Consider the following 26,904-nt stretch of genomic DNA (forward strand, 5'->3'; position numbering starts at 1 on the left):
TAATAGTAAATGCTTAATGCTTTATTGAATATTTATTTTCAAACAACTTTTTGTGTTTATAAATTCCAATTGCTATATCAAACATATCCTTAAAGAAAATCCTTCCTGGTAAGCCTTAGAATCAGAATCTCACAACAAGTCAAGATGAAAATATGCTTTTAACTATTACTGGGATTAACTTTCTGAAAATTCTATATAGTAGGTTTAAAAGTTACAAATGGTGCCTCAAAAGCTCAGACAAAAAATGCAAATACAAGTAGATAATTTCTGAATGTTACCAATTTTTCAAGTGGTACGATTACTTAACATTAGAAAGACTTCTTTGATTTTTTTTTCTCTGCTTCTTCCTTTTCTTTTTCTATATCCGCCACTTGAGATTCAATTTCTTTGGCACTAAACATCTGAAATGAAATAAAACTTAATTTAATTTAAATTACTGTCACATTGGCTTGGATTAATTATGAAACAAATTCAGATACATATATTAATGACCTACTCTTTGCTGATAACATGATAGCAAATGAAAGGAAAAATAATTTTCAATTATGTCAACTATACCTAAAGATCTGTAGTAATGCATTTGAACTTTTATTTTAAAATATTGTCAACTTGGGGGCAGCAAAGTGGTACAATGGGCAGATAGATCACTGGGTTCAGCCTCAGACACTAGCTGTGTGACCTTGGGCACGTCATTTAACTCCAAAATGCCTCCCAAACAAAAAAAAAATTAAAACCCCAAAATAGCATTGATTTTTAATTTCAAAATCCCCATTCTAACATGCACCAGAAGGTACACCAAATTCCTGTGGTGTTTATTTTCCAAAATCATTGAGTCCAGAAAGGTCAAAAGGAAAAAAATCAAGGCAAAAAACTTGCCTTTTATTGTATTTTATATTGTAGTTAATTATGATTTTACAGATATATATAAATTATACTATATTATGATTCAACCCATTTTGTTAGAAAATGAATCATATGAACTTTTTTTAACTATTTGAGAGGTAAATTAAGATTTCATGTATTTCAGTAAATAAAAAGTATAAAATTAAATAAGGAAATACAAAAATAAATTGTATAGAGGATTAAAAAAAATACTTCTCTTCCCTAACTTAAAGAAAAGGATTGCAAATGATTTCCCAATTTATATATTTCCAACCTTAACATTTCTATTTTTTTTAGAAGTCCTATGCTTGGTTGATTTTTTTCTTTATTTTTTTTTTGCCATCTGTCCATCTATCCATCCTGTTACACATAATGGTAGTTTTCAACAATCATTTTTTTATATTTTTCCCCTTCCCTTTCCTTCCCCCTTCCCTTACAAAAAGCAATGTAATATAAGCTCTACAGCTATAAAACCATGCTGAACATATTTATATTAATCATGTTATGAAAGAATCACATCCAACAGAAAAAAATTAAGAGAGAAAAACATGACAATTCATAAGACGTTTTTAAAAATAATTGAAGGTAGTAAGCTTTGGTCTGCATTTAATATTCCTCAGTTCTTTCTCTGGGTGAGGATGGTATTCTCCATCACAAGTCTTTTAAAATAAGTCTCTGATTATTGTGCTGCTGAAATGAACAAGTCCATCATAGCTGATCATCACCCAATGTTGCTGTTAGTATGTACAATGTTCTGCTCACTTTACTCTGCATTAATTTGTCCAAGTCTTTCCATGCTGGTCTGAAGTCCTATCCCTCAAAATTTCTTATAGAACAATAGTGTTCCATCACATCCGTATCTGCTGGACTTTTTCATCTGCATGTTCAATAAGCATCTCAAACTCAACATGTACAAAATGGAATATACCCCCCCTCCTTTAAACATCTTTTTTTTTAGGTTTTTGCAAGGCAAATGGAGTTAAGTGGCTTGCCCAAGGCCACACAGCTAGGTAATTATTAAGTGTCTGAGACCAGATTTGAACCCAGGTACTCCTGACTCCAAGGCCAGTGCTTTATCCACTAGGCCACCTAGCTGCCGCCTCCCCTATTAAGGATGCTGACATCTCTAAGTCACTGAAGTTTGTAATCATCCTTGACTCTTTTACTCTCCCCCCTTCTACCTCTTATAAGCTGCCCAGTCATGTCCAATTCTTCATAACCCCATGACCTATATGCTGTGAGGTTTTCTTTCTTTCTTTTCAAGGCAACTGGGTAAAGTGACTAGCCTGAGGTCACACACACACACAGTTAGATAATTATTAAGTGACTGTGGCTGAATTTTTACTCAGGTCCTCCTGACCCCAAGGCCAGTGCTCTATCCATTGTGCCACCTAGCTGCCCCCTTTAATTTTCTTAAAAAGATTCTACCAAATCTTGCTTTTATTTTTTTGAGATTTCTGCTATTAAGTTTTAGGGGATTATTTAAAACAGAGGCTCCCTCACAATCTCTAATTTCAGGATCTTCTCTTTGCTATCCTCATTTAATTTCTACAGTAACATGAAAACTAATTTAAGAACCTCTTACAATGGCTTTGGATTTCATGTTTTGAGTCTAAAGCTTCAAAGCCCCTAAATTACAAAATAAATATTCAGATAAATACAGAGGTTAATCCTCTATACTCCAAAGATAGCAAATTTTGGAAGCAAATGACTTTTTTAATCCTCTACCATGTCATACATTGGAAAAATCTCTTGACTAGTTGTCAGAAAACTTAGGTTCATATTTTAGTCCTGAATATTCACTGACAATTATGTTATTTAGGTAAAGTCATTAATTCCTCTGGGTATTGGCTTCATTGCCTTTAAAAGGAATGCATTGAACTAGATGACCTCCAAGGTCTAAAGCCCTAAATCTAGGACCCCATGATTCTTTGAACTCTAAATTTTATTTATCTACTTAAATTGCATAATAAATGGTAAGAGGAGACTAAGAGTGGAATTAGTACAGTGATTGTAAATGGAAAGAAGAGTTTAGGATTGGAGTATGGCAAATATGAAGTTTAATAGACTAGATCTAATTGAGGGGAGGAAATGTCTATTTCTGTTAAAGTTAAAAGAGTTGAATACTGTCTTTAAAGAGTAGAGTTATTATCAGCAAGGGGAAGCTAAGTGGTATAGGACACCAGGGCCTAGAATCAGGAAGGACTCATCTACCTAAGTTCAAATCTGGCTCTAGACACAAGCTGTCTGGCAAGGCACTTGACTGTGCTTGCCTCAGTTTTCTCATCTGTAAAATGAGCTAGAGAAGGAAATGGCAAACCACTCCAGTATCTTTCCTAAGTAAATCCCAAATGGGTCACAAAGAATAGAACACAACTAGAACTGAACAATAAAATTATCAGTAAAGGGACTTATCACTGTCCTAGCATCGTAATATTTAAAATGCTTTGGAGAATAAACTTAGAAAAACTATGTAAATGTTAGCTGAGATTATTTTATTATTTTAAGGGGTTCAAGAATATTAAGTTTATATAAAATCCAAGCTTGTTCTACTACTTTATAGTTGGGTCTGTTCTACTAAGTCTTTCTGGCACAAACCATTAATGACAGGGCAATTAAAATTTCATCTACTCGTCTGGGCTCATAACTATGAATACTCTATGCTCCAGCCCAAGTGGGCTCTTATATGAAGTCTCCCTGACTGGAGCAAGCCTTCCATGCCTTGATTTCTATCTACCTTTCCCAAAGATAAACGCAAATTTTAATTGAAGTATCAGCGTTTATTTTCATCTTTTGAAAAGCGCATTTTTGTAGATGAGGAAACAAGCAGATTGAGATTAAAATGATCAAGTCACGAAACTAATAGGTATTAAGGGCATTTCTGAATCCACAGCTTCCCATCTCCAGGGTCAACACTATCCAATGAGTCACCTGCCTGCTTAGCATCATAGGGTTTTCTACCAACAAAGCCTTCACACCAAGGAGGTAGGGTAAAACTTAGAATAGCTTCCAGAAATTCTTGTGGCTAATGAATTATTTATTAAGCCTAATATAAGCCAGTCATAATGAACAGTTTTACCCAGTACTTGATACCAACAGTCTTATCCAAAAAAAAGTCAGGTTTTCCTTATGACCAGATACCAAAAATATACTTTCAAATGCATTTCCTGTATTATTCTTTTCAGGCCCTTCAAGGACCTTAAAATGATGAATATAGCTTATTTATAACTGAGTGCATTATGACTGAATAGTAATGCCGAAAACATCCCATCACCAGATATTAGGGGACAATTTATTTCATTGAGGTGCTCAGGTGTCAAGGAGGACTACTATTTCTGACTGGAGATGTATAGCTCAATCACTTCTACCTTCAATGGCTGGTTTCTTCTTATGATAGCAAGTTCGATATTTTTTCCACCAGATTGGACAACCTAGAATGATAAAAGCACAGTATTAGAAGGGTTTCCACAAAGCACTTTCTATTTTAATAAACTAGTGAGGTAGGGAGAGGAAAACAAGTTCTTCTGAAGGCCTTGCTGTAAGCAAGCCCTGCACAGGCTGACTTACTTCTAGCAGAGCTCTTATTGCCAACTTGATGGCTTCACTGTCAGTTGCTATAGTGCCTTCTGTGTAATTTTTTTCCAGAAATTCACGAACTGTCTTAGCACTGCGGCCTATTGCATTTGCCTGAAAAAGAATAATTACAACTCTCACTGTCATATAAATACATTTGTTTTCCAATTATTGAATCTAAGTAGCCTTAAGAGTTTTGTTTATAGGACGGTATCCTCCAGAATAAGTTTGGAATTTTAGACTTAAAAGACTAAAAATGTTTTATTTAATAATTCAGTATTTCAATGATCTCTTTGATTAAAGTCCAAATTATGCCAAAAGTAAGGTAGTCTATTGGATGGAGACACTGGATTTGGAGATGGGGAGATATGGGATCAAATCTTATTTCAAATATTTATTATCTGTGTGATCCTGGGCAAATCATTTACTCCATGCTCAGTTTCCTCATCTATAACTGAGTTTGGACTCAATGGTCTCTAGAAGTTATTTAGTCTATTCTGAATCTATGGACTCATTGTGAATAAGACTTTCATTCTTTGTACTTTTTATCCTTAGTTCATCTCATAGATTATACATGATTGATCTTCTGAAGGATTAAGGCAAGGAAAAAATAATTTATTAAATACTGTAAATGAAGCCATCAAAAGTTAAGTGAATTGCCCAGGGAGACACAACTAGTAATTAAGCATCTGAGGCTGACCTGGAAATTTGGCTCCTTTTGACTCAAGAGTCTCTATCCTATTCACCATCTAAACTGAAAAATTCATACCCCTACCTACTTAGTGGTAGCCAAGTGGTAGAAACTAAAGAGATGCTTATCATCTGGAGAGTTGTAGGAGCCTTTCTCCTTGTTAGATAACTCCTCTACTTCTGACCTTGGTCCCTGGTCCCCTTTAATAACTTATCCCACAAACATCCCCTCATTCCCCAAATTCTCAATTCTTCTCATCCATTGTCGTCCAAATCCTTAAGAACAAAACTAATGTTGAAAATGACTTTTGCTTGTAATTAAAAAAATAAAAACAGAAAACAACTAAATGTTCATTTGATTCTACCATCCCTGCACAATATATAGTTTAATCTTTCGCCTTCCTTTTCCATGTAAAATGTCCAAGAAAAACATCCTTATTGCTTCTACTTTCTTATTTCTCATTTAGTGTTCATTACTCAACTGACTCTGATCTTTCCACCAAGGGTGCTAATGCTTAATTGCTAAATCCAGGAGATTCTTTGTTCTTATTCTTCCCGCTAAGGTGTTTATGTAGAAGTACTGGACCTCCCCCACCCCCATCACACTCTACCTCTTATGTTCTCATGACATTGCTTTATCAAAGTTCATTTTCAACATGACTCTTCCATCCTTTCTCATCAGTGCTGGGACCATGAAACACTCCCTGTGTATGAACAGTCCCAGACAGACTCCCTTCATGACCTTTTCAATACTCTCAGCAGCTTGCAGCATTAACTGTAACCTCTATTCAGCCCTCGACTCTCCCAGCTGCAGCCCTACATCTCTAATAAATTGCCCTCGGGATGCCCCCCTCCCCCAAATGTCACCACAGGTGTCTCAAATTGAATATGTTCAAAGTTAGGTTAACTGTGTTCTCCCCCCCCTAAATCGTCTTCTCTGCCTAACTTCTCTACCTACTAAAGGAACCACAAATATGGTGATAATGTAGGAGGAAAAATGATTTGGAATAAATGCACAAAGAATACTGATAGAGATTTCCTTTTGGATTGGACCTAAGAGTCTCTTTGTGTATGATACTCCTAGTAAATATTTGCCTCTAATAGGGAGATCAACACTTTTGCTACAACTAAAACTTATGGGGAAGGAGGAAGAATTGAGGAAGTTAAGTAACTTGTACAGGATTCCCCCAGCTGGTTTATGACAGAGCTGGCCCTGGATCCAGGCTGCAGAGACTGAACGGTGGTGGGGAGTGGGACAAAGTGAGGGGGAGACTGACATATACAAGTTAAGACATTTTGTGGAAATTAATTTCATTAAATTGTAAACAGCTTCAAGTAGTTATAAATGATTCCAATATTTATAATCATTTTTAAGTATGAAAACATCAAGTATCTGAAATACAATTTCTGATTTGTCATAATGTTACCTTACTGCTTATATAGGTACTTTTGGATTTATAAAAAAAGCACTCATCACAACAACTTTGTGAGGCAGGCAAGAATATTATACCTCATTTTATAGCTGAAGGACAGAGGGCAAGAGACTTGACCATTATCACAAAATTAGTACATGCCTTATATTTAATAATATGCCTCATATTTAATAATTTCAAGATTATTTTTTCCATCCTTAAGCATTTAACATTTCTCATACTTTGCTCCCCTTTATCAAAAGAAAGGAAACCAACATGTTTATAATAAATCAAGAAACTTTCTTTAGCCATCTGAACAGTATTATAGCGAATAGCAGGAATTCCTTCTGTAAGCATTTATGTCACAATTACTATTCTGATAAGGTAGAGTGCTTTGTTGTACATCCTAAAGTGTGCAAACACTTAAGAATGAACTCTACTACTTTTTTTGTTTTAGTTTTGGGAAGGCAATGGGGTTAATTGACTTGCCCAAGTTCACAGCAAAGTTAAGTATTCAGTGTCTGAGGCTAGATTTGAAGTCAGGCCCTTCTGACTCCAGGGCAGATGCTCTATACACTTCAACACTTAGCAGCTTCCCTCTACTTTTAAATAAAACAGTGAAACATACCTTCCAAGCATGGTAAGTGCCAGATGGGTCAGTCTGATATAACCTTGGGATACCATCATCATCAAAACCCACAATTAAAGCAGAAATGCCAAAAGGTCTGCGTCCGTTGCTTTGTGTGTATCTCTGGAGGTGAAAAGTTTTATAATTAATAGTAGCTTTCTAAAAAACTAATAACTGAAGGCAACTTTCAGGCTATAGACCAAAGTTAAGAAGCTCCAATTTTCAATAGTTACCCATATTCTCAATAGGAGCTAAGCAGAAATGTGTTGATGTTTTTAATAGCTAGCTCTATATAAAAAAGGGTTATGACACACTTTTCATCTGCATTACTATTTTCTCCAGCACTTCCTTATGTCTAGAAATCAATGATAACAATAGCTAGCATTATGTGCAGCACTCTGCTAAGCATTTTATGTTTTTCATGTTTTTAGGTTTTTGCAAGGCAAATGGGGTTAAGCGGCTTGCATTGGATTTGAACTCAGGTACTCTTGACTCCAGGGCTGGTGCTCTATCCATTGTGCCACCTAACCACTCCCTACTAAGCACTTTAAAATATATGTTACTGGATTCTCATAACTACCATTTCTATCCCCATTTTACAGTTCAGAAAACTGAGGCAGGCAGTAGTTACACAACTTGCCCAAGATCACATAGCTAGTAAGTATCTGAGGTTGGTTTTGAACCCAGGTCTTCCTGACTTCAGGCCAGCTCTCTGCACCACCAAGCTGCTTCTGTAACAATAATAAACAAGCACTATATAAAATCCTGATTTGTAACATTTGCTGAGTTCTGAGGAGTAAAAATGCTCACACTGAAAAATTGAACAATGAGCTTAGTGCCACCTGCATGTAACACATGTCTATAATTAAATCTCCTAAGCCCAAATACTCCCCACAAAGTGAATTCTCTTTGGCCCAAGGCTCCTTCTAAGTATTTAAAATAAGCTCTTATCCTATGCTTTCAAGTCCAGGCATATAAGTCATTTCATTTTTTTTCTTTCATATACATGCACAGATACTTCTACTTTCCTAATTAAACCTTCCCTGAGACTCTCCTCCCCCCACCACAGTGACTCCTCTTATTGGGAATTCCTTCTATACTTGTATAAGTGTCTATTATGAATACGACACTACATATTTTAGAGGTAGAAGAGACCTCAGGACCTCAATTTGCAAATAAGCAAATTGAGGTGCAGAGTTTACCTGATTTACCTAAGTTAGTAGGTTGTAAACTCCAAATGGAAACCTGAAGGGTTGGTCATGAGTAAAACAACTTATAAAAAATTCTATCAACTATACCTAATCCTACTACCTTGTCCAATTTCTGAAGTTGAGCACACTAAGACATGATTTGTACTTGGATGGAAATAAGGATTACTGGATGCTGACATCTTAAAGGAAGAACATAGCTGAATGGATAAAAGGTCTATCTTGGAGTTAAGAAGGACCCGGGTTCAAATTTCACCTACTGCCAATTATATACCTGCTGACGGACCACAAGTCAATTCTTGAACTCTGCTTCTAAGGAAAAGGAGAAAAGGGGGGCATCTTCAGGATGGGGGATGGCAGAGGGAGTCATGAGGAACAGGACAGAAGGCCAATTTGACAAGATTTTACAGTGCCTTGGGGGCAGGGAGGAATCTCTATTGAGGACAGAAAATAGACTAGGGAAAGATTATAAAGGTTTTTAATAGTTCAATAAAGATGTTTCTATTTTTCATTAGAGACAATCATAAACCATTAAGAGTTTATTGAATGAATACAAGTGAAAGAGACAGATCTGACCTGAGGACACTCATTTTGGAAGCACGTGGGGGGTTAGAAGGGAGCCAAGACCTACTGCAGGGAAGTCAATTAGAAGGCTAATCTAGATACAAAGTGATGATGCCCTATATCAAGTGATAGTCCTTGGTCTTTGTTCAAACTCCACAGTTCTTTTTCTGGATACAGATGGTATTCTCCATTGCAAACAGCCCCAAATTGTCCCTGACTGTTGCACTGATGGAATGAGCAAGTCCATCAAGGTTGAACATCACCCCCATATTGGTGTTAGGGTGTACAGTGTTTACCTGGTTCTGCTTTTCTCACTCAGCATCAGTTCATACAAATCCCTCCAGGCTTCCCTGAATTCCCATCCCTCCTGGTTTCTAATAGAACAACAGTGTTCCATGACATGACTATACCAGTTTGCTAAGACATTCCCCAATTGAAGGACATTTACTTGATTTCCAATTCTTTGCCACCACAAACAAAGCTGCTATGCATATTTTTGTACAGGTGATGTTTTTACCTTTTTTCATCATCTCTTCAAAGTATAGACCCAGTAGTAGTGGTATTGCTGGATCAAAGGGCATGTTCATTTTTGTTGCCTTTTGAGCGTAGTTCCAAATTTCTCTCTAGAAAGGTTGGATGAGTTCACAGCTCCAACAACAGTGTAATAGTGTTCCAGATTTCCCTTCCAGCAAGTCTTCCAACAATGGTCATTATCCTTTCTGGTCATACTGACCAGTCTGAGAGGTGTGAGGTGGTACCTCAGAGAAGCTTTAATTTGCATTTCTCTAATAAGTAATGATTTAGAGCAATTTTTCATATGGCTATGGATTGCTTTGATCTCCTCATCTATAAATTGTCTTTGCATATCCTTTGACCATTTGTCTGACTCTAAATATTCAGTACTACCTGGGGGGCTTATAATATCCTAGAGGAAAATAGGAAGTACTAGGTTCATGTTCCTTCCTTGATAGATTAGATAAGGGAAACTCAGAGAGGCTACTGGAGCAGTCCAGGGGACAAGGGATGAGGTCCAGAACTTAAATTGTTGCAAAGACAAACTAGTGACCCTATCAAAAGGGAAATGGGAAAGAGAAGAATACATTATGACTTCAGTAAAAAAACAGGCAAGTTAGGAGGGGAGGAATAGAATTCCAGTTTGGATATGCTTCCAGATGTTGCTGACCAATTGGTAGCTTGAAAAAATTTATAGGAGATAAACATTATAGGAGAAATCATTTATCAAACAGTTCCTAAACAGCACTATTCTAAGTATTAAGAGGAGAAATCAAAAGTAAAACAAAATTATAGACAATTCTTACCTTTCTGTAGCCTGGAATCAACTACTTAGAACCTATTCTCCCAGTACTATTGTCAGAATAAAATGAGCTAATATTTATATAAAGAACCTTATAAACCATAAAGCTTTGTTTAAGTGTTAGTTATTATTACTGTTAATATTGAGTAAGGGTAATCTGGAACTATTATTAGACGATGTGATAGAAATCTATTCATTAAAAGATAGGTCCTTACCTGCTTCAACGTTGCTATGAAACGTGTTATATATTCTACTGTGACTGGATCCTCAACAGTTAACTTGTGGCTTTGGCACTCCACACGGGCTCGATTAATTACTATTCTAGCATCTGCGGTCAAGCCTGCAAAAAATCCAATATGCCATTAAAAGTGTTATCATTTTTAAGGAACTCAATTCGTCAGTCTAGGTGAAAATGTACTTATTTTTAAAGACTGCTAGGAAGGTGAGGTTTACATATTCCTTATAAAGTTTCATTATTTGAAAATAGTTCAGGGCAGCTAGTGGCCCAAGTGGATAGAGCACTAGCTCTGAGTCAGGAGGACCTGAATTCCAATATGACCTCAGACATTTAATAATTGCCTAGCTGTGTGACCTTGGGAAAGTCAATTAACCCCATTACCTTAAATAAATAATTTTTTTTAAAGAAAATAACCCTATTAATAAAATAGATAATTACATACATAGAATTAAAAAGCCTTTACAGAATAAAATCAATGAAGGTAGAACAAATAGGAATATATATGCATCAAATATCACTGATAAAATAATGATTTTCAAGCTATATTCAAGTTATACATAACAAAAGCATCAAGAGAATACTTAACAGAAATGTAAAAAATAAAAAAATGTTAGGCTCTAAATGATCATTTGAAAGTACAGAACAAATCACTAGTAATAATAACAAAAAAAAAGTTAAAATAACCTTTGGATTCACCCCTACAAATTGGCAAAAATGACAAAAATTGAGAAAAGTTCAACATTACATTGGAAAGACAGGCAATATACTGCTGGGACTCTAAATTGGTCTGACCAATATGTAGCTCACTGGGATCAGAAACTAATATATTCCTGACAATACAATTTCCATGGCATCTGATTCTACCAACTGATTCTCGGCTTGATTTTTTTCCCCCTCTAAAGGAATATAACTGAAATTTATCAAGTTTGCTCTTATATTTAAAGAGGAATTCTAGAAAGAAAAGTCAACTATTTTTCTTCTAAGGCACTTGAAATTTTTAAAAAAATTTCACATAATTCTTATAGCATTCCAATACAACACTAACATCAACGACTAGTCCAGTAATCATATTTATCATTTGTCTTTCTCATGAAGCAATTTCATTTAGATTTTTCTCTATTAATAGCTCAATGCTATTGTACTTTTTCAATATCCTTAAATCTCACTCTTCTTTTAATACTCTTCTTCCCATTTCCTCCTATCACTTCCTTCTATGCTTCTTCACTAACCAAGAATATTCTAATCCTGAGGAAAAAAATGTTTTTTTGCTGGTCAATGGGACAAGATCAACCACTATAATTTCCTAAATTATAGGAAAAAGGGTCAAAATAATCTGTTCTTTGTTTTAGAAACCACTTCAACTGGGATGTTCTTGATGAACTTGTCAAGAATATAAGATGTCTTAAGGCAAGAGTAGTTTGAAGAGCAAGCCCAATTGCAAAATATTATGGAGGAGGATTATAAAGATGATGAAGCAAGAGAAGGCAGTGGAACCAGAGGAGGAGCTGGTGGGGAAGATTAAAACCCCAGAAAGCTGGGTAAAATCTAAGTCAACTCATATACCAGTATTTTTATGCCATTTATGCCTCTCATCAGTGATCACCAATAAATATCAGTAGAACCATTTTTTAAAATGTGTTTTAATTCTACAGATTTAAAAATTATGGAATCTTAAAAGCTGGGATCTCAGAGTCATCTAGCTCGAGACCCTACCATAGACAAGCACTGTATTAAGCACTTTACTTATTAGGGGTTATCTGTTTTTAATGAATCTGTTTCTAAAACCAGGAAGATTAATTTTCATTCTATAGTGCAAGCTTCTCAAAGACAGGAACTGTCTCATCTCTGGCTTTGGCAGCTAGATGGCACAGTAGATACAATGTTGGCTCTAGAGTCCAAAAGACCCAAAATCAAATCCAGACTCAAGACATTTATTAATTGTGTGATCTTGGCTAAGTCATGTGAATTCTATCTGCCTCAGTTTCCTCAACTGTAAAACAGGGGATAATAATAATAGCACCTACCTCTCAGGATTGTATGAATGCAAGGATATTTTTGTAAAGATCTTCATTTTATAAAGCTTTAATATTTGTATAGATATTATTTCAGCAAGAGACATATTAAACAAAAAAAATAAATCTTCAGTGTTGGAAGTTCACTATCATGTTTGAAAAACAGTCACAGGACACAGCTAATTTCCCCTCGACACGGTCAAGTCTTCAAATATTTAAGACAGCTACTATGTCCTCCCATAGTTTTTTTTAAATATACCTTTTAATTTTTTTTTATTGACTCAAAACATTTTCCCCTGATTACAAGCAAAGATAATTCTCAACATTTAACCTTTTGCAAAAAAAAAATAAAAATAAAAGAATTTAAAAAGACAATTCTCAGAGGAAAAAAATGAAAGCTATCCATAGTCATATGAAAAAATGCTCTAAAATCAGTATTAGAGTAATGGAAATTAAAACAACTCTGAGGCACTACCCTCACACCTATCAGAATGGTCAATATAACTAAAAAGGGAAATGATTAATGTTGGAGGAGATGTGGGAAAATTGGGACACTAATGCATTGTTGGTAGAGTTGTGAACTGATCTACATTTCTGGAGAGCAATCTGTTAATTATGCCTAAAAGGAAATAAAATTGTGTAAATCCTTTTATCCACTAAGACCCCTACTATATCTATATCTCAAAGAGATCACAAAAAGGGGTGAAAAACCCACACGTACAACAATTTTTATAGAACCTCTTTCCCTAGTGGTAAACAATTGGAAATTGAGGAGATACTCATCAACTGGGGAATGGCTAAACCAATTTTGGTATATGATTGGGATGGAACACTATTGTTCTAAAAGAAACATGAGGGATGGGACTTCAGCATAGCATGGAAAGACTTGCATGAACTGAAAACAAAGCAACACTGGTGATCAACTACAATGGATTTGCTCCTTTCAGCAGTACATGAATCAAAGACATTTCTAAAAGACTTAAGATGGAAAGTACCACCTATATCCAGAGAAGGAACTATGGAATTTCAATGCAGACCAAAGCTTACTATCTTCAAATTTTAAAAGTTATCTTCTGTATTAAGTTTTTTCTCTCTCCAATTTTTTTCCCTGTTTTGATATGATTCTTCTTTCACAACATGATTATTATGGATTTATGTTTAGCATATTATACATAACTTTATTAGACTGCTTGGAAGGTGAGAGAGAAAAATATGAAACTCAAAGCCTTGCAAAAAAAAAATGACAATTGAAAACTACCATTGCATGTAATTGGAAAAGTAAATAAAATATTTTTTAAATTTATTTTTTAATGACTCAAAACCTTTCCCCCTGCAATTACATGCAAAGATAGTTATCAACACTTATCCTTTTGAAAGTTTTTGAGTTTAACATTTTTCTACCTCCCTCCCTTCTACCCCCCCCTTCCCTTGACAGTGGATAACCTGGGGTAAAAGTTGTACATGTCTTATATTTAATAAATTTCCATATTAGTTCCCATATCTTCTTTGATTGTCTCTCACATCACACAAAGCCTGCTCCAGAATTTGTCAATGATATCATTTAATGACTAATGAAGACCATGTTCACATGTGCTTGGGGGAAGATGGGAAGCAGTTTTATCATTCTAATGACTCAAAAGGAGGCATGCTTGCTTAAGAACTTACTCAAACATTTTGGACTATGTATTCATCATGTTTACTCTTTCTGGAAAACTCTAAACACTGATTTCTAATGCTCCATTCACCTAGGGATTTGAAATTAATATTTTCAGCAGATTCATAAGTTAACAAAAGTAGTAAGTGCTGATTTAGAAGAATTAATCATGGCATTTTAATACAAGTTTAGTACAACTAGCTCTATTGAGCTTCAAACAATTGCATTGGTTTCAATAATAAAACAAAACTATTAATAAGGAATTTAATAAGATTTAAAAAAGCAGATAAATTGAAAAATCTGAAATTTGAATAACTTCAAATCTGAAAACTACATAATCTGATAAACAGTGAAAAATGGAGAACACAATAATAAATCAAATGGTACCCAAATTAACCTAAATGTGCCTATTGGAGTCATATTTATACTTTAACCTTGGGGAAAAAAAAATCCCCTTAAAAATCCCTTAATCCCAGGCCTTGGTTTCTTCATCTGTAAAATGAAGATGTTTGGTTTCCTTATAATTTTCAGCATTCTGTGATTTATTATCTATGTATTTCTCTTGGTCACATAAACATCATTTAAAGATTCTTATCAAGAATACAGAAGACTTCAGAATTGATGGTTAAGTAACAACTACTAAAAGTGAAAGATTTAGTTATTGAGAAAAAAAAAGTAACTATCTTAAGCCTTTTCCTCTATATATCGAAACCTCAATTTGATATAAAGAATAATGGCTAGAAAAAGTTCCATATTTCTGTTTTTGGATTTGGCAGAATTTTATGTATGGAGAAAGGGAAATATATGTATATTTTTGAGCAATGTGTTTAAGGAAAAAAAACACATTTTCAGTATATTACCTATTTTCAGTAAGGAAAACAAAGAAAAACACTCCCCAAATTTACCAAAACACACCGCCTAAACTTTTAATTAAAAAGGCTTCAACATGTCTTTAATAAGTACATTCTACAATGCAAGGTACCATGGGAAGTTCTCAGGACTATTTTCATAGGTAGAACATCATGGATTTCCCAATATTTCCTTAATCTTCAGGGTGTAAACTTAAATATTTTGATAATTATATTTCAATATAATTAATTTCTTTTGTAATTCCAGGCTTTATTTTGAATTTTTTTTATATACAAACAATATTCTGAGGCAGCAGCTAGGTGACTCAGTCTAGAGCTCTGGGCTTGGAGTCAGGATTCAAATCTAGCCTCAGGCACTTATTAGTTGTGTGATCCTAGGCAACTCATTACACCTGTGAGTGGGAATATTCCCATTCCTAGTGAAGTCTTCTCAGGGTTAAGCAATACTAGGGAAAACAAACTATTATTATTGGACTATTCCTCAAAAACTCTGCATTCCAAAGGAGGCTCAGAGACACTGTTCTATGATAAGACTATTTTTGCAAACTAGGAGGACAGGCTAACCATGAACATTACCTCATTAAGATAAATTATGAAGGTCCCAAGTTACCTCACCATCTGGTGGGGAAAATGTTATGCAAATAGTTCATTCTTTTCTCTTTATCTGTTGCTGGGGTAGACTTTCTGTGAATAAGATTGTGCCTCCAGAGACTCAGCCAATGGGTTAAGGAGAGGGTGGCTGGGGGGGGGGGGGGCACGGACCTGCATTAAGCCATACATAATCTTGCTTGACTGGCCTTTGGGCGCAGCTCTACTTTTACCACTTTTGGTGTAAGGTTTTGAGAGCTTGCCCTTTCTTTAGAAAGACAATAAAGACTTGTTTTGCTCAGACCCAAACTCTGAGAATTTCTTTTATGGTAAATTTATCAGACATGTTTCCCCCTTAATCCCACAAGAGAAGGAAATGGCAAATCATTCCAATATCTTTGTCAAGAAAACCCCATGGACAGACAATATGGTCAATCCATGAGGGTCATGAAAAGTCATAACACAACTAACCAACAAAATTATTTTTATTTTTAGGTTTTTGCAAGGCAAACGGGGTTAAGTGGCTTGCCCAAGGCCACACAGCTAGGTAATTATTAAATGTCTGAGACCAGATTTGAACCCAGGTACTCCTGACTCCAGGGCTGGTGGCTTTATCCACTGCACCGCCCCCTGACCAACAAAATTCTGAAGAGATCTATAGGATTCAATAAACACCTATGACACAAAAAAGGTTAAGAAGAAAACCTTGCTAAAGAGGAATATCAACTCAAGATATCACAAATACTACGTGCATAATAAAAATACTACATGCTAGTTTAACAGATTACAAAGAGTTTTCCTATCTATTATCCTGTCTAAACATAACAAGCAACATTTGAGGATAGATTGGACGAATGTGGTTGTCCCCATTTTACAGAGGAAGAAACTGAGACCTAAGAAATTACATAAATTAGAAATAAATGGTAAAAGTACATTTTTAGTATGAAAATGATATATGTGATATCTGGGGTGGATATTTCTTTTCAGAATTTTTTTTCTACAGTTGGGTTTATTTTTTGTGACACCGTGAACACACTCACTCACCTCTCTCTCTCTCTCTCTCTCTCTCTCTCTCTCTCTCTCTATATTATATATATATATATATATATATTATATACACACACACACACACACACACACACACACACACATATATATATGGCTTTTTTTTTTAACATATTTTTCTTATTTGTCTTTCCAATTACATGCAACTGTAGCTTTTACCTATCATTTTTTGGGCAAGGTTTTGAGTTTTACATTTTTCTCCTTCCCCTCCCCGTTCCTCTCCCTCTGACAGAAAGCAATCTGATAGAGGCTCTACATTTATAACCATGCTAAAACATAGACCCTATGGGGTTTTCTTAAAAGATAATGGAGGGTTTTGCCATGTCCTTCTCCTGGTATTTTGACATCAAGACAATCTTTCTATACTGTCCCTTAGATCATTCAACCTACCTCCTATGGTTGTTGTAAAGATAAAACTAGTTATTATTATTCAAGCATGATGATGAGATGAAAATTCCAATTCTACAATAGTGACTTTGCTATTGTGAATTCTATTGAGCAAATATTCTCTTGTATCTGTAATCTTGGCCAATAAATACTTGAACAGACTAATGGGTTCAAATGAGGAGTTTCAATTATCTATAATAATATGCCTGTGATGGCCTGTCTAGATAATCAAATCATATAGGCCTTGTCATTAAATCCAACTCCACAACAGGGCTTTGCTATTTCAAATTCTTTGAAGCAGTTACTTTCTTCTATCTCCATTGGTTATAAATACCTGCAAAAGCCATGCAGACATGGTCATCAAGGGCACAGATCTTCCTTACAGTTCTTTCATCTTGAAGCTTAGCCACGGATTTTTTTTCTACTCCAAGTACAACTATATCCGTGCCCCGAATGCCAACCTAAATCATAAAAAGATAGAAAGGGTTAGTAGTTCTTTTAATAAAAATAGCATTTTACAATTATTCAATTAAGGAAAATTTTTACATATATTTAAAAAACAATTTAATGAGTGAAACCAAGGAAGACAAAAAGTGTTCTGTAACTGGGTATGAATTTTTTTTTGATTGCTTTCCCTAAGTATCTATAAAGTCAGTTCTAAAATGTCCTTTCCCACTGAGTTGCTTCTGGGACAAGGAAATAATGGGAAACACATGAAATCTTTTCAAAAGAAAATTCTAAACAAAGCATCCTTAACACTGATAACCAGCAATTTTTACTACTCCTTGACTGAACTACTGGCTGCCCTGTATTCTCCCTGCCTTGGATTCCATTCTTCAATAATCTCTGAACAGATTGCAACATGTCTGAAAGAATTCAAGTTTCTCTTTGTCAAACCAGAAACTCACAACAGACATCTAGTCATGGTTTCCATAGGCAATAGTGGAATAGGCAATTAATAAAACAATTTTTACATTTAGTAAAACAGTCTTCTGCTGTATGACATTGTAAAGGCCACAAATTACTCAGTTGGCACTTTTTTTTTGGCAAGGCAATGGGGTTAAGTGGCTTGCCCAAGGTCACACAGCTGAGAGCACATTTGAATTCAGGTCCTCCTGACTCCAGGGCTGATGCTCTATCCACAGCATCACCTAGCCGCCCCCTTATTTGGCATTTTGAGGAGGTTTTTGCAGAAGGAATCATATTTTAGGGGGAGGTTTAGAAATTAACCTTTCTCAAAATTGTCATTTTTTTTCTTGGAGAGACCTGAATGATTTCCCACCATTCAATATACATGGAACAATATTAATATTGATTAATCCCCTCCATTATGTTTTGATTATGATACCATTCTTACTGTTCAGATTTATTAGTTTGCTTGCAATCATTCAACAATAGGTTTCCTTTCATATTCAGTCAGCCTTTGAAGCACAAGATAAAGAAATGAAATCTTGGATGGAATTTACCCAACTAAGAAAACTTAGATCTGATCATAAGGTAAAGAAATTCTAATCCAGGTCAATTGGTGAATTGTGTTTCAGCCCATTGTTTTTAGTCAAGATTGTCTAGATTGCCTTAGACTCAACCAGGGTGGCCTGGGAAGAGTGTTTTTGTCCAAGACTGAGTGATCAGTCATGTCCCTCAGTCCCTCATTAGAATAGGCTCACCTCTCATTAGAATATTCATTCTTTCATTCACTGTTAACCAATCAGAGTTGATTGCTGTCTGTTGGAAAGATCCTTTTACATTTATGTCAAAGCTTCAATCAATAATAACTCAAAATAGGGGAGGGGGGACTAGGTGGCGCAGTGGATAGAGCACCAGTCCTGGAGTCAGGAGGACCTGAGTTCAAATCTGACCTCAGACACTTATTACCTAGCTGTGTGGCCTTGGCAAAGTCACTTAACCCCACTGCCTTGCAAAAAAAACTCAAAATGGAGTATGATCCTATAGAGAATAAAATGGACCTCTAATAAAAGATAGGAATTTGAAGAGATCAGAGTTGTGTGCAACTCTGAAATACAAACACAAGAATCAGGAGCAACCTACAAAAGGAAATTTATTTGACCGATTGAAAATGGTTATATGATGATGTGATGCTAGCATTCTATGGGGGGAAGGAAATATAACTCCTTTTGGAAACTTTTCATCAAAAGTTGTGTTCTGAGGGTTTGAAAAAGTCAAAAGGAGTAACATACTATACTGAAAGGAGGAATGGATGATGTGAAACTTGTTATTCCTTATAATTAGGGTATGTGAGAAGAATATACCTAACATGGAAGTAAGGGATAGGAAGAATGAGCATTAAATAAATCATATTCTGCTCTGAAATGAAGGGTTGAATGCACTTTTGTATAGATACATTAAAATCAACAGGAAAAAAAAAGGCAAGCAAGGATAGGGAGTAGGTTAAAGAGGGAAAAAGGCACAAAACAAAAATTTCTCAATCTTGAAGAGGGGTAGAATTTTCAAAGTGATATATAGAATTCATGGTACTGTGAAAAAAAAACTAGGTGCATTTAGATGGATATAGCATCTCTGGAGTCAAAAGGATCTGAGTTCAAATCCAGCTTCATAATTTACCTAGCTGTGTGACCTTGGACAAGTCACTAAACCCCATTGCTTTGCCAAAAAAAAAAACTAAACTAAACCCCAAACCAATTCAGTATGAAATGGAGTATCATGACTTCAGATGGAGCAGTGGGTAGAGCACTGGCCTTGGAATCAGGAGGACAGGAGTTCAAATCCAGTCTGACACTAGTTATGTTGACCTTACGAAAGTTACAACCCTGACTACCTCAAATACAAGGCCAAAGCCATCTCCAGTTCTCCTAATTCACTTCTGTTTACTGGACTCCGATGGCTCTGGAGGAGAAAGTGAGGCTGATAACTTAGCACAGCACCCCCTCACTCAAATCCAATTCACTTGCATGTCATGGATTTCTTTGAAAAATGAAGGACATTTCTATGTGCATATGTAATGCTAGTAGGGTTAGTGAAATTAATTTTAAAACTAAACATTAGATCAGTATGACCTTTTCTTATACATCATTAAATAAGGTTAAGGAGTCCAAGACATACTGTAATTGCTTTCAGCATATTTATTTTTATAAACTCAGTTTATCCATTCACTTCCTGACACAGAAGTGATAAACTTAATAATATAAACTTAATATTAAAAACACATTTTTAGACAAGAAATTTGTTTTGTTTGATTACACATATTTGTTAAAAAGTGTTTTGGTTTTGTTTTTCTCCCCCCTTTCCCACATTGGGAAGGGAGGAAGAAAAGAAAATAAATGTTAATTAAAAAAAAATTTAAGGTTTTTTTGGGGTCAAAAGTTTTTAAAAAAATTTTTGGGTCAATATTCTTTAGGGATAATGGTCTTTAAGATAATGGTTCTCTAATTTTTTGGTCTGAATTGTTTTATGAATTTTTTTCATCTCTCTTTTAATGTCTGGTTTAATAGAAAATAACCAGATCTTTCTATCAGCCTTTGAATTCAAACTCTGCTTTATATTGTTTTAGTTGAAATATAAGAAGAATATCTGACCGCACATAATTATACTGTTGGAAAAAGGAAAGTGTTTTAATAAATAATATTAGAAAATTAATTTTTTTCTTTTTTAGGTTTTTTGCAAGGCAAATGGGGTTAAGTGGTTTGCCCAAGGTCACACAGCTAGGTAATTATTAAGTGTCTGAGACCAGATTTGAACCCAGGTACTCCTGACTCCAGGTCCAGTGCTTTATCCACTATGCCACCTAGCCACCCCACATTTTCTATTTCTTAGACTGTTAATCTGCATATTTAAAATTTTTAAAAAACATTTATTCATCTCATTTAAATTATCAAGTTGTTAGAATATATAATTGAGAAAAGTTTCTAATAATTCTCTTTATTTCCTTTTTTTCCCCCTTAGGTTATTTATTTACCTTTTCTATTTCTTTAATCTACAAATTTTTAATTAATTTTTAATTTAATAATAATAATTTAATAATAAATTTTTAATTAATCTCTAATTTTTTAAAAACATTCATCAATTTCATCTAAGTTATCAAATTGTTGGCATATAGAGTGGAGAAAAGTTTCTAACAATTCCTTTATTTTCTCTTTTATCTGTGGTAAATTCTTTTTCAATTTTTGATAGTAACAATTTGATTTTCTATTTTGAAAAATAAGATTAAGTTAACAAATAGTTTTATTTTTATTTTTTTGTAAGGCAAACAAGGATAAGTGGCTTGCCTAAGGCCACACAGCTAGGTAATTATTAAGTGTCTGAGACCAGATTTGAACCCAGGTACTCCTGACTCCAGGGCCAGTGCTTTATCTACTATGCCACCTAGCCACCCCAACAAATAGTTTTTAAAAAATTTCAAGTTTTGCCACTTCAGATTTTTTTGCTTTACATTTTGTTAATTTTTTCTTTGACTTTTTAAAAATTTCTATTTTTGTATTTTATGGCTTTTGATTTGTTGGTTTTCTAGTTCTTTGGTGTTAAATTAATTGTTCCATTCTTTTTTTGTTTTATTAGTAAAAGTGTTTGGGAGATAAATTCCCTAAGGAAGACTATGTTTAAAAAAAACAAAAACTATCCGATTGTATCATGAAACACCACCCCCTTTTCTGTCAAAAACCAGGAATCTAATCCAATAATCCATCCTATTCCAATAAACATCTGTAAAGTCCCTACTTTGGGTCAGGGATAAGTGCTGGAAGAAAAGGATCTTTCCTTAATAGGGTAACTACCATCTATCTAAATTAACAAGTATTATAATGGAAAAATGCTTAAGGCTTTTCTAAAAAAATGAGGTGTCTATTATAGATTATCACTATGATTTTGATGTAGAATCGACTGAAATATATAGGGTGTTGCCCAAAAGTCCCAGTGCAGTTTTAAACTACTAATAACTTTAAGTTTTTTTGTTTTTGTAAGCAGTTTTAACATAATGAGGACCTTCAAAGATGCCCTAATATAAGAGTAGGAACCATATCCCAATAGCTAAATGATCAAAGGCTATGAATAGGCTATTTGTTCTCAAGGGGAGTCAATCAATCAACAACCATATAAAAAAGGCTCCCACATCAAAATGGATGTTACAGTCTCAAATATGAAAACAAGATTTTGGTTGGAGGAAGGCTGGAAGCTTAGTGGTAATAATCTCTTGAGAAAAGAGGAAAGCCTGGAAAAGGTAAACAGTAAGCAGGACTGGGATAGGATGAAAAAGATGATAAGAATGAAACTCAAAAGTGAAGAGACTGTGGGGAAAAAAGAGACTCAGAAGTAGTGTTTAGTGGCTACCATAAGTCTAATAAAGAGGCTAACATATTTAGAGCTAGAAAACATTCTGGGAAGCCATCTAAATCCCTTCATTTTACAGATGAGGAAATAGACTGAGAAAGATAACTCGCCCAGAAGTACCTAAGCTAACAAGTGCTGAGAGTTGGGTTTGAATCCAGGCTACTAGATTCCAAATCCAGAAACCTTATCCACTCTGCATGTGAGTTCAAATTCTGCCACTGACAAAACCAGTGTGACCTTGGGCAAGTCACTTGAGTCTCAAGTTCCCCAACTATAAAACCATTAGGTGTGACTATATAGTATTACTTGGTTTGAAACTGAATAACCTCTCTACCAGTTGTTGCTGTTCAGTCATTTCAACAGTGTCTTAACCTTCATGACACGAAATGGGGTTTTCTTGGCAAAGATACTAGAGAAGTTTGCCAATTCCTTCTCCAACTTTAAAAATAAGGGAAATTTGAGACAAACAGGGTTATGTTCCTTGCCTTGGTTACCAAACTCTACCAGATCTCTACCCAAATGTTAGAGAACAAGAAACTGAGGAAACAACACGCCAGGTCTCTTTTGTCTCAAAGCATGCGGCTGATCAACTGCAAAACCGCAGAGTCCAAAAAATTTTCCTTATAGATTAAGGGGACACCTTTTACCTAAAGATATCTCATCTATATTATGCAAAAAGACATCAGAATAGACCATACCCGGGTCTATACTGTCTGCTCTTGTCACATCCTAAGTACTTTTCTGTATTTATAAATACTGCATTCCTGCAGTACTCTTCTAGCTATCTTATTAAACAAGTATCATTATAAACTTTATACTATGTAAAAAAGGTCATTGCACCCTCAAGGAAACACACTGAATAACTCCATACAAAGATGCAAATTGTAATTTCAGAATCTACTGAGATAAAACTGTCTCATCCTTGTAATGTATCTTTAAAAATACCCAATATAGGTATTTTTATATCCTTACCCTTTTACAGCTCATTACAAAGGAGTCATCCATCAGTTCTATGGCATTTCTAAAACATTTTAAATGAGCCAAAGTGGTTTCTTATTACACTTCAGTCTTCTCCCATTACTCCTTTCATTTTCAGCTCTGAAACCTGGATAGTATTTTCTAACCAGATGCTACATACCATACTGGGGGGGGGGGGAAATATTTCTATCCAAATAGCCCCCTTTTGGTTTAAGGCACAGGAGGCTTTTCTTAAACTTATCATTACCAAAAAAAAATTAAATTACTCATAAAACAGAAGCAAAACTTTGGGGTGCTATTTAATTTAAAAATATTATAGAATGACTGGAAAAAAACCTTGTCTTTCTTCCCAGTGTTATTTTTCAACACTTTGCATATAAAATAATTGATGAAAGTGAATTAATTAACTCCTTCTGCCATGATATATCCATGCAGGAAAAGGGAAGAAAGATGAATGAATTAAAATTAACTAGTTAACAGACTTCTGAAATTTTAGCTATGCATATGCAATATTTACATATATAAAACAAACATATATACACATACATATATATTTAAATATATTTGTATGTATATATATATATATATATATATATAAAATCTCTTTATATATTGGGGGAAGGAGAGAGGGAGAAAGAGAAGGAGGGAGAAGAGGGAGAGAGGAGTTCTGAAATCCCAGAAGAATTCAGAAATCCTAAAGTAAGGAACCTAGTCCTTTTTTATTCTCAGGCTTATAAAGGCAGAAAGCAAAAAGACTGAGAAAATGCAACCTTAACTGATATGCACTTTTGATTTTAATAAATCTAGTGAAGTTATAACTTGGCAACTGCAGTACTGCAAATGGAAAGGTGGAACACTTCACAATGTAATTGTGCAGGAAGCATCAAGGGAAAGGGGAATGAATGAGAGGGTGATATAGAGATCCAAACAGATCTTCCCAGTCACCAAGCTAAATATGAGGCCTGCTTTCTTAGAAAGCCTTTCCTATCTCCTCTATTATGACAACCACCTGTTATTTGGACCAATATATTCTGAGGGCTCTATTCCTTACCATTACAAAATGGTGAAGGCCCATTAAATAAATCTCCATGTTAAGGCATTAGCTGTGTGTTTGAATGTTTTTGGTAGAAAGTGAATTTCCATAATTCATATCAAAAAAAAAAATTCAAAACTTCAATGTCCCTGTCCAGCAAATTGGAGCTAACTCATAAACTTCCTATCATTAAAAATGCTACAAGACAGGAGTACTTTTTATTATAACCAGACACCACAGTGGACGTCCTTGGAAGTGTAAATACTTGATTTTCCCCCCATTCCCAAACACCAATACTAGTGTTTCCCCGTTGCATCTGCACTATTTCTGTGGACGAGTTACCGCTACACTAGAGTTGCTAAGTGTGGGGTCCACAAGTGCATGCGGGCTGGCGGGGAAGGCCGCATTTTCCTAGTCCTCTTTGCTCCACGCCTAGGACCAGTTTTCCTCATCGGATCCTGTGTGGAACTGGAGCCCGGGCCGGGCCCCTGGGACACCCAGCCTGGTTTTCCCCAGTTACAGTCAAGCCGAGCGGCCCCGCGCGCGGGACCTCCCGGAGCCGTTGCCCTGAGGGCGGGCGGTCACGCCGGCCGGTCCCCCAGGGAGTGGCTGCATTCGGTTTTGGGCCCCCCCACTAAAGTCAGAGAGTGCTTTCTCCTCATTTTATTTATCTACTTATTTATTCATCCAATCATGGCGGGGTCCGAGCCGGGTTTAAACGCGGCTCCTAACGGCGCCGCCCTCGCGGGGCGGATCCGGTGGGACACCCGCGCCGCTAGGCCGGGCGCCCGCCCCGGGAGCGCGGGGGAGGGGCGGCGGGCCGTTGTCTTCCTTTCAGCGTCCGTTTTAGAGCCGGGGGCGCTGGGGCGGGACCAGCGGCCGCTCGGGCTGCAGAGCCCCGGACCGGGCGCCGCAAGCCCCGCGCTCAGGGCTCCAGCGCGCGGCGCGACCGCGGAGGCCCGAAGGGGCTCAACCCCCGCCCGCAAACAGGGCTGTTGGGCACGTCAAATGCACTTTTGTGCACCATTAGGCACGTTTCCACACACAACAAATGTATATACGTATGATGTATATGTTTATATATACATATTTATATATATATATATTTCCACACACATAACAAATGTATATACATATGATGTATATGTTTATATATATATTTATTTACATATATATTTATATATATATTTCCACACACGTAACAAATGTATATACATATGATGTATGTTTATATATATTTTTATATATTTATATATATATATATTTCCACACACATAACAAATGTATATACATATGATACATGTTTATATATATATGTATATATACACATATGAATATAAAACCTGGCAGGTCCCGCTAGAGAGGCCCCGCGGCTTTAATTCTGAGTTAATTATACCGTATCCAGGATTGCGCTTCTTCGCTAGCTTTAATTAAGAGGCTCCATTAAGTAAAGTTCAGAGGTTTGTCTAAAGGCAAGTTTTCCAACCTCCCAAGATAGTTGCGGGAAGGCGCCCCCCCCTACAAAAATACTTTAATTCTCTTATAGAGAAGTAATGACTGCTATCATTTGCTCGCTTTCACTAGAGACATTCGGTTATTTTTAACATTTGTCCGAGGTCACCCTGGCGGGGGCCTCCTAAGGAGAAAAAGCTCAAACGAGGTTTTTCCGTAAGTAGAGACTCGTACGTATCCTTATTTGCCGGATAAGCACATTTTCCTTATATATGTTACTGTTTCTATAACCGACAGCTCCGTTCGGCGGCCTCCGTCCGGGGCCAGGGCCCTTCACACCTCGTGGAGGCGCCGGGCTCGCCCCGAGCTTCCACCCCGGGGAAGGGGGGTCCCGGGCGCCTCGCGCCTCCGCCGGACACGGCGGGGCAGGCGGCCGGGGCCGGGGAGCCGCGGAGGGGAGCGCCCGCGGGCAGGGAGGAGCAGGCTCACCGCCGTCGACCCCTTCTTCACCGCCTCTTGCGCATACTCCACTTGGAAGAGATGGCCGTCGGGGGAGAAGACGGTGATGGCGCGATCATAGCGGGCCGCCATAGCAGCACGAGGACGAGCCGAAGCCGCCCGCGGAGTAGCCGCCGCCGCCGCCGGGGCCAGCGCAGCAGGAGGAAGACCCGCCCCATGCGCCGCGGCGCGTGCGAGGCGCCGACAGCCCGCGGCCCAGCAGCTCCGCGCACGCCTCCGGGGGCCCGGCCACCGCGCCCGGGCCGCGGCTCGGGGAGCTTTATGAGCCCTTCGCCCCTCCTCCCCCGGCTCGCCCTCGCCCCGGACCTGCCCCTCCCTCATGCTCTCCGGCTTCCCGCAGCTTTAACTATGTTGCCTTTTGTTTTGTTTTTTTTTTCCCGGATTCCGAGAGAGAACCAGCTTTAACCGCGTAAATAGTTACGAATGGGAGAAGCCCGTCTGCGTCCGTCCGTCCCTGCGCTCCCGCCTCCCGCGGACAGACAGGTGAGGGGAGAGACGAAAGTCGCCGCCCTTCCCGGGCTCGGCGCCGGCGGCTG

The 26,904-nt window shown here is 36.7% G+C and overlaps 1 protein-coding gene across 1 annotated transcript; it reads right to left on the reverse strand.

Annotated features, from left to right (window-relative positions):
- LOC141498477 (proteasome subunit alpha type-7-like) lies at window positions 1–26,880 on the reverse strand. Its single transcript, XM_074201677.1, has 7 exons — window positions 26,339–26,880; window positions 17,420–17,546; window positions 10,488–10,612; window positions 7,186–7,308; window positions 4,450–4,569; window positions 4,251–4,313; window positions 1–401 (listed from the first exon to the last, which is right to left on the reverse strand). The coding sequence occupies exons 1-7, from the start codon at window positions 26,687–26,689 to the stop codon at window positions 309–311; spliced, it is 1,002 nt and encodes a 333-aa protein (XP_074057778.1). The 5' UTR covers window positions 26,690–26,880; the 3' UTR covers window positions 1–308.
- Between the last annotated feature and the right edge of the window lie 24 nt (window positions 26,881–26,904).

This window comes from Macrotis lagotis, chromosome X (genome assembly GCF_037893015.1).
Source record: "Macrotis lagotis isolate mMagLag1 chromosome X, bilby.v1.9.chrom.fasta, whole genome shotgun sequence".
Lineage (NCBI taxonomy): Eukaryota > Metazoa > Chordata > Mammalia > Peramelemorphia > Peramelidae > Macrotis > Macrotis lagotis.

Coding starts and splice junctions, on each gene's coding strand:
- LOC141498477 (XM_074201677.1), bottom strand. CDS start 26,689: ATGAGGGAGGGGCAGGTCCGGGGCGAGGGCGAGCCGGGGGAGGAGGGG. Junction 17,547..26,338: donor TGAAGAAGGGGTCGACGGCG/GTGAGCCTGCTC, acceptor TTTATGATTTAG/GTTGGCATTCGGGGCACGGA. Junction 4,314..4,449: donor CAATAAGAGCTCTGCTAGAA/GTAAGTCAGCCT, acceptor TTATCATTCTAG/GTTGTCCAATCTGGTGGAAA.